Source organism: Spinacia oleracea, chromosome 4 (genome assembly GCF_020520425.1).
Source record: "Spinacia oleracea cultivar Varoflay chromosome 4, BTI_SOV_V1, whole genome shotgun sequence".
NCBI classification, from domain to species: Eukaryota; Viridiplantae; Streptophyta; class Magnoliopsida; order Caryophyllales; family Amaranthaceae; genus Spinacia; species Spinacia oleracea.
Window position 1 is genome coordinate 77,493,116 of NC_079490.1, and position 8,631 is coordinate 77,501,746.

The window sequence follows — 8,631 nt, forward strand, 5'->3', positions numbered from 1 at the left end:
ACAAGGGTGGGCTACAACTCTGCAAGTTAGGTTTTTTAAGTGTTAGAATATAATTTCCGTGTCTTTACATTTTCTCGATGTCCAATATATATACAATGAGCATATACCGACGTTTATTGTGCTATCATAACTTACGTCAATCATGCAAAAGTTGGATCTTTCTATTGTATTCCTGTTGATTTAATTTCAAATGTTTTGATATAATAGATTCAAATTTGTAAGTAGGTATTTTTGTTAGCTTTGGCATTTTGTGTTGGTATTGTTTGTCTAATTACATTATCCCCACTGCATAATTTTGCTTAGCTTAATTACATTTAATCCAAGAAATTTTACTATAAATACTGATTATGTGATGCCACGTTACTTAAGGTACTCTTACTCCTTTTAAAAAATGGATTTATATTGTTGTCTTCGTGTGAAGTTGAAAGTATCACCTTGTGCGCTAAAATCACATGCTTTATTTTCCTTGCAAATTCATGTGAAGTTGAAAGTATGATCTTGTACGCAAAAAGAAAATATAATATGCAAGTGATAGAGGGTAATAACTTTTAGAAGATGAAGATAGATCACAAATATTAGTCACTAAGGAAGAATGATTAAACAAAAGACCATAAGTTATGGTATGAATTAAGAAGAGTTGTGTACGGAGGTGTTATGTGACTTAAATTAATCTCGTGTGATATATCAAGGTTCTAAGAATGATCATAATATTTTAATAAGTACATATAAAAATTTCCTATTCTGCGACCGACGTATATTACTAATTACTCTACTAATTTCGTATAGATATGGATAAAAGTTGGATCGATCTACCCACTGGTCATCGTGAATATATCGACGGTTGTATGGAATTTATTGAGTTTTCCAAGCAAGATCTAGTCGAAGGAAAAATTAGATGTCCATGTAAGAACTGTAAGGTAGAGAAATGGTTCTCCATAAATGAAGTGGAGAGGCATATTTTGTTTAAGGGATTTTATAAGCCATATAAGGATTGGATTTTTCATGGTAAAGGGGATACGTTTCAGCGTATGTTTGAGAGTGATGGAGGGATTACTAGTGAAGGATCCCTTGATAACCAAAGTGGGTTTGTAGGTCGAGATAATATGGGAGGGCTATTAAGATCAGCATTTTGTGTTAATATGCCTCCCAATTGCCCAAATTTAGAAGCACGAGAGGATGATGAATGGATTGAGGAGCCCGTGGCCTATGACACAGATGTAGAATATGATTATTCTACAATAGAAGAAGATGTGACATATAAGAAGTTGCTTGAAGCTTCTGAGGAGAAATTATACGAGGGGTGTATCGATTTTTCAAAGTTATCTTTTCTGTTACACTTCTTTCACTTGAAGTGTATGAATCACTGGTCCATAGAATCTTTCAATATGTTGTTGAAGCAAATTCTAGATGCATTTCCTCAAATACTTGATTTTCCCTCTTCTTATTATTACAGTAAGAAAATGAAAAAGACTTGGGCCTTGGGTATGAAAAGATTGATGCTTGTCCGAATAATTGCATGTTGTATTGGGGTGAATTTTTAAAGAAAGACAAGTGTCATGTTTGTGGTACATCGAGGTGGAAGAAAACTAAGGATAGGGGCAACGTTGTAAGTGATCAAGGTACGGATACTTGTAAGAAAGGTGTGCCAGCTAAGGTAATGCGATATTTCCCTCTTATACCGAGACTAAAAAGAATCTACATGTCATCAGAAACAGCAGAAGATATGAGATGGCATGATACAGAGCGATTGGGTGAAGATGATAAGAAGATTTTAAGGCATCCTTCAGATGGCTTAGCATGGAAGGCATTTGATGAGCGTCACAGTGATTTTGCATTAGACCCTCGTAGTGTTCGATTAGGTCTTGCGAGTGATGGTTTTAATCCTTACCGTTTAATGAACACCACTTATAGTACGTGGCCAGTGATGTTGATTCCTTATAATCTTCCACCATGGTTATGTATGAAACCATCTTCTTTCATTATGTCCACGCTTATTCCTGGAAAATCAAGTCCCGGAAATGATATTGACGTGTATATGCAGCCATTAGTGCATGAATTGAAATTGCTGTGGCCAGGGGTTGAAGCTTTTGATGCTTTTGCCGGAGAGAAAATTAATTTGCGTGCGGCTTTGCTTTGGACTATTAATGACTTTCCCGGCTATGCAATGCTCTCTAGTTTGAGCACAAAAGGTTACAATGCATGTCCTATATGCTTAGATTGCACGCCTTCTGATAGATTTGGGAGCAAGATTTGCTATTGTAGCTATAGAAAATGGTTACCTGCAGATCACCCATATCGATGTCAAGGTGACAAGTTTTGTGAGAAGTTTGGAACTAATGAGTGCGGCACTGATATATTGAGGCAGCAAGAAAAGGTGAAGCATGTTTACGGAAAGTCGAAGGCACCACCGAAAAAGAGGCAAAGAGGACACGATGATGACGATGATGTCCAAGATGAAAGTGACTTTGGTACCAAGAGAAGCATATTCTTTGATTTGGTGTATTGGGAGCATAATCTTCTAAGGCATAATTTAGATGTGATGCACATTGAGAAAAACGTGTCTGAGAATATTTTGGGAACTCTTCTTAGTATGGATAAGAGTAGAGATAGTAGGAATGATCGAGAAGCCCTTGAAGCATGGAGAATAAAGTCTCACCTTTGGCTAAGTACTAATCCTAACGGAGGTGAATGCATGCCTCCGGCTTCCTATTCTATGTCTACGGAGGAGAAGGAGAGGATCCTAAATGTTTTGCAGAAAATTAAAGTTCCTGATGGATATGGATCCAACCTTTCTAGTTGTGATGAAGCAAAGGAAGTTGATTAACCTCAAAAGTCATGACAACCATGTTCTAATGCAGGATATCCTTCCCGTTGCCTTAAGGGCCTCTAAAGCTACAAAAGTAATTGACTTGTTGGCTAGATTGTCTTCCTTTTTCAAGAAGTTGTGCTCTACTACTATTGATCCAGATGATTTAGATGGTCTTCAAAATGAAATTATTTTAACTCTCTGTGAGTTGAAAAAGGATTTTCTGCCTTCATTTTTCACAATCATGGTCCATTTGTTGATTCACTTAGTGGAGGAGGTTAAACTTGGTGGACCAGTGCAAAACAGATGGATGTATCCCATTGAAAGGTTAATATCTTACACGTCTAAATTATATTCTTTTTATTTAATATTTCACATTTATAATATATTAAGTACAAATATTTTATTTGAAAGGTACTTGTCCCATTTGAAATCACATGTAACCAATAAAGCCCAACCTGAAGGATCTATTGCAGAAGGCTTCCTTTTAGAGGAGACAATTAGGTTTTGTTCGACATATCTTCAAGCTGTTAAGACCATCTTCAACATACCTAAAAGGATGGATGATGACATTCCAAATCCCAATGATTACTTGTTTAATTCCGGTGGTCGAGTTATTGGGAAGGAGGTCAGCATTCGCCTTGATGACAAAAGCTTAAAACAAGCTTATCGCTACATTTTGCTTCACTCTGATGAGATAAAAGGGGATCTGGAGTAAGTATTATGTTGGTTTTCTTTTGAATTATCAATTGTTATAATAGATGATTTTTAATTTTGTTCTTCTTCCATGAAGTGAATTTTTAACCGAGAAACGTCAAATGAACTTACAAAATCCTGTCACGGAGAGTGATGAAAGTAACTGGATCATCAATGAATTTGGAGGGTGGCTGCAAAATAAGGTTACTTAAGTTCTTTTAACGTGAATACATACTTCTTTTTAAAAAAATGTATTTGATTTAATGATGTATCATCGTAGGTACATTACATAGATGCAACCACCGAAGATGGGAAACTAAGAAAAGCTTTGGTGGGTGGTTTGTATTCTTATGGTAGAAAATTAAAAGGATACATAATCAATGGATACAAATTCCTTTCCACGGATCGCGATTCTCGTCTTTTGACACAAAATTCTGGAATTATGGTCGAAGCGGATGGAGATGCCTACTATGGAAAAGTGAAAGATATCTATGAATTAGATTATTACGGAGATTACAAAGTTGTATTGTTTCGTTGTGATTGGGTAGACATTCATAGGGGTGTAAAAGCATATCCAAATGGCGGAGTATGTGTCAATTTCTCTAAATTGATGCATTCTGGACGATTGTTGCAAGATGATCCATTTGTATTCTCATCTCAAGCAAAACAAGTTTTTTACATAGAAGATGAGATACAAAAGGGATGGTTGCATGTTGTTAAGAACAAGCCTAGAGATGTGTTTGATTTAGGGGATTCTTTACCAGTAGAGGAAGAGGGTGGGACCAATTGATCATGCTTATTTTTTATTGTTTTGCTTTGGATTTGTATTTGTTCATGACGTTGTGAGTCATATTGTTTAATCTGGTTGAATAATGAGTTATATACTTAATCTATACTCACTTATTTTATTGTCTACTAATGTCCAAGTACCCTACTACTAGTTTCTTTGATGGTGATACAGAGATTTTTATACCGTTATTCCGTGAAAAGGGGGCAATTTATCTTTATTTTTTGTGATTTCCCCCTTTTGTATTTGATTTGGTTCATTGTTGTTGCAGTGTTGTTGTTGCTTTTCTTCCCTTTTTTGTTGCGCCTGTGGTACACAAGAAACTGTGTGTCTGGGGTGGGTTGGTCCATTATAACTAAACAATAAGGTTTATTGGGAAAAGATTGATTCTTGTTTATATGCATCTGTCTTGGTTCTGAAAGTTTTACCCCCCTTTGACAAAGCGTATATGTCAGAGTTGCCAAAATATCATGCCTGGCTATCTAAGGAGAACCACACAGACAAACAGGTTTGAATCTGTAAGATTAGTGAAATGCTGTGAGTTAATCATGAAATGACTCCAATGTAAAATATTGCTAAAAACAATTCACTAGATTTCATTGTTTATAACAGTAAACATCACTCCAGTAGTTTCCAGTATTACACAAGTATCAACACGTGACCTCTTTACATCTTCATTTATGTTTATGTCTGTTTCGAGTTCTGCAATTCAGGCTTGATTCTCTCGTAGATGTTTGTGTTCTGCATTCATGTTAACAATTAACAATATGCATCCACCTCTTCAAAGATGCCATTTACTACTATATTAAGCTGCTGGATCACCCATTGGATCCTCTTTCTATGTCTTTTGACTTTGAGAATCATATGTGACCACCGACTTTATATAATTATAGCTAGCTTTTTTCAAGCTTCTCTAAGCTCATTTGTATTGTAATATTGATCCTTTTATCGCCTGTTTTCTTTCCTATGGAATGTATAACTCTCTTGATAATCATTTTCTTAAAACTACAGGCTCAGGATATTACTGATTTAGGCTCTCTGAATCAAGCAGCAAAGATCTTTATTCCAGGTATGGTTCCCCTCCTTTCTTTTCAAAACAGAATGGGGAATAACTAATAAGGTAGCCAAATCATTTTTTTAATACATGTCAGACATGCAGCTGTTGCTTGATGTTGTTTTGCTGGTTCACAGCTTCCTGATTTGTTTGATGACTTGTTTTAGATTGTTCTTTAGCTTTTTCCTGGTGCCATGAAAATATAAAAATTGAGAGTTTTCACTGTAGTCTGAATCTCAGAAAAGGAGGGTGTAGCAGGTTCATCTTGCCCTTTCCCTCATAACTGTAGAGCAAAAGTGTAGTAAATGAGTGTAGGCCAACTAAAATATTGCTTATAACTTCAGTCTAAACTACACCCAAAAAAAAGGAAGTGTGCCAGCTATGAGATCACCTCTTTGATCCATCAGAACTGAAAAAATATTTTTTTGGCAACTGACAATAAGCTAGCTAGCAGATTTCTCAACCAAAACAGTTAAAATCAGAAATTGAGAAAGTACCTTGAGCTTCTTTTCTAAATAGCGTGCATAGTCAGTCCACAAATCACTAGATATAGGAAACTCAGTGATAGCACGTTCATACAGAATCTGAACACGCGCAGGGTCACCTGCAGATTCTTCAAATTTCAACTATCTCTGCAGAAACATGAAACAAAATACATGTTAAAACCAATAAAGGGATAATTTGAGTTCAAGGGAGATAAACAAAATTCTTGCTACCCTCATTATCTTGATAGCTTCCTGTTCGTGCACCAAAGATGTGAGATCAATCCCTCCAAATGCCATCCATCACCCTCCTCATTCCACCAAGCTGCTACACACTCATTCGCATCCACATTCGTAGGGGCCATAGTGCTAATTCGACCTCCAGGGAGATTTGGTAGCCACCTGGAGGTTGGTTGTTTCCATAGTGCTAATATCTTCACTTTCTGATAATATCTTCAGTGCGTTTCCGTTAGTTGTTTCCTTTCTGGTTTGCCTTCTCTATCTTGTTTCGTGCTTATGCTTGTAATGTGACAGGTTATAATGAAACTTAATAAAGGGATGAACGGAGCAAAAGGCCTTCCAATATAAATTTTTATAGTTCCTTGAAGGTTTCAGACTTTTGAGTCTATGACTTGTATATTCTAGACTCTAGATCACTCGTGAGCTAACGACCAATTAGAGCCAGGATGAATTTCTTTTTCTCAATCAGATTTGCACTTTGCTTCTATATTTACTGAGTTTTCTGGTCATTGTAATTCTTGTTTATGTGAAAATGTTAAACTGATTTAACGTGTATGATTGTCACTTTGAGTGAATACCTATTATCCTATTTAGTGATTCATTCTTGTAGCAATTGAGTTGGTTTAATGACCTTTTTATTCATGGCTGATTGTGTTTCTTACTTTCTGAACAAGAACTAAAATATGAGTTACAGGACTAAAAGAACATTGGTAGCTATTGACGAAGGGTTGAGCATTGCTGCATCCAAGTCCCCAAAATCTTTTGATCCATCCACCCAAAACTGGGGACCGTTCAGTCCTCCAACACTTGGAGTGTCACAGACATTTGGGACGGTATCACAACCCATTAAGCAACCAGTAGCTGCTAAAAAAACCATGGTTGCACCACAATCATCCTTGCCTCGTCCTACTTCCATGGTTTCAAAGCCACAACTGAAGGCATTATCAAAACCATCCTTTACCCAGACAAAACCATCCTCTAACCCATTACAACAACCAATTCCGCCCACTCTTACAGGAACAACACAAAGTAGATGGTATAAAGGACCTACGTTTCCCAATCTGACTGAAATTGCAACACAAAAAGCGTCAACACCAAATCCACACCAGCCTTTCAAAGCTACCTTGCAGCCTTTCAAAGCTTCCCAACAGCCTCAAACAGCTACAAATCAGCCTCAAAAAGCTACCCATCAGCTTCACAAAGCTACACAGCAGCCTCAAAAAGCTACACAACAGCTGGTATCTTCTTTTACAAGTGTCAAACCACATTTAGAGAAAAGAGCATTTGTTGCACCTTTGGGAGCAACAAAACATGTGATGTCACAATCTCCTACACCACCAGACACCATGGCAATGAAAAAGAGAACCGGGAAGCTTGCTTCTGGTCAGTTGCCTCCAACATACATGCATGTGAGTGAGAATGCATTTCAACCTCCGCGATCTCCTCCATCCAATCAGGTTGAGAGTGAAGTTATGCCAAATTATAACTGGGACGCAGCTGAAGAATCGGTTTCTGAGAGTGAAAATGAATTTGATCAAGGAGAAGGAAGTGATACTGCTGTGAAGAAACCAACACTTCGACATCGAATCATTATTCAAAATTGGCCAGAATCGAGGGAGTTTGATGAAAAGGAGGAGGCTATAGCTATAGGTAAACATGTATCTACATTATCGATCTTGGTGATTTAGTTTGATTTAGCTTTTGTGACAGATGCTGATGGAATACGACATCTGGTAAAGGGACCAGTTCTGCCTCGAGACGTTTGGCATGATGCAAAGGGGTTCAAATACATTGTCAAGCTCAATGAATTCAACCAACCTATTCAAAAAGGTGGGAAGATCCTTGTGATCTTCCTTGGAGATATTCCAAAAAATGATTCATTTTGTCTAGTGGGAGTCCCAAGTTGGCGTGATGTGAACAATAAGTTAAAAACTAATGTTGTTACAATGATTCGGGTATGTGGATTTATTGTTCTTAACACTTATGTTAATTGTAGTTTTATTTTAACTTGGTTGCTTCTTTGGTTAAGATTTTTTGGTTGGTTTCTTTAACTATTTAATTAGCTTTACATTTGTTATGTTTCCATCCGTGTTCATCAATCAGTTGCCAGTTTTTCAGGTTTTTATTTGGTCATGGGGGTTCCGACCCCGGGTTAAGTTTCTGCAGAATCACTAAGTTCACCTAGCTAGTTCTGATCAGATCAGTGCTGATCAGATCAGTTCTGATCAGATTAGTGCTGATCAGATCAGTTTTGATCAGATCAGATCAGACAGATCAGATCAGTCTGATCTGATCTGATTAGAACTAGCTAGGTGAACTTGGAAGGGTTCATCAGGTAATACAAACATGTTTTGCATGACATGGGAGGGTAAAATGGAAAACTCTTTAGCTTTTAAAATATTCCAAAATGCTCCAGATATATCCTATCTCAAATATAATGTGACACCAAAATTGTCAGAAGGTAAAAGATTCTTGCATGTGAGGAAAAAAAAGGATGTCCTTAATACAAGAGTGAATATCGAATCCCTATCTCTAAGATGAAAAGGAAACTGTAACTACTAATTAT

The 8,631-nt window shown here is 36.9% G+C and overlaps 1 protein-coding gene across 1 annotated transcript; it reads left to right on the forward strand.

The window, feature by feature from the left end:
* The first annotated feature begins 788 nt into the window (after positions 1-788).
* LOC130471639 (uncharacterized) lies at positions 789-2,824 on the forward strand. The gene is made up of 2 exons (XM_056841888.1): positions 789-1,353; positions 1,470-2,824. Exons 1-2 carry the CDS (start codon positions 789-791, stop codon positions 2,822-2,824), a joined length of 1,920 nt encoding a protein of 639 aa, XP_056697866.1.
* Positions 2,825-8,631: the final 5,807 nt, after the last annotated feature.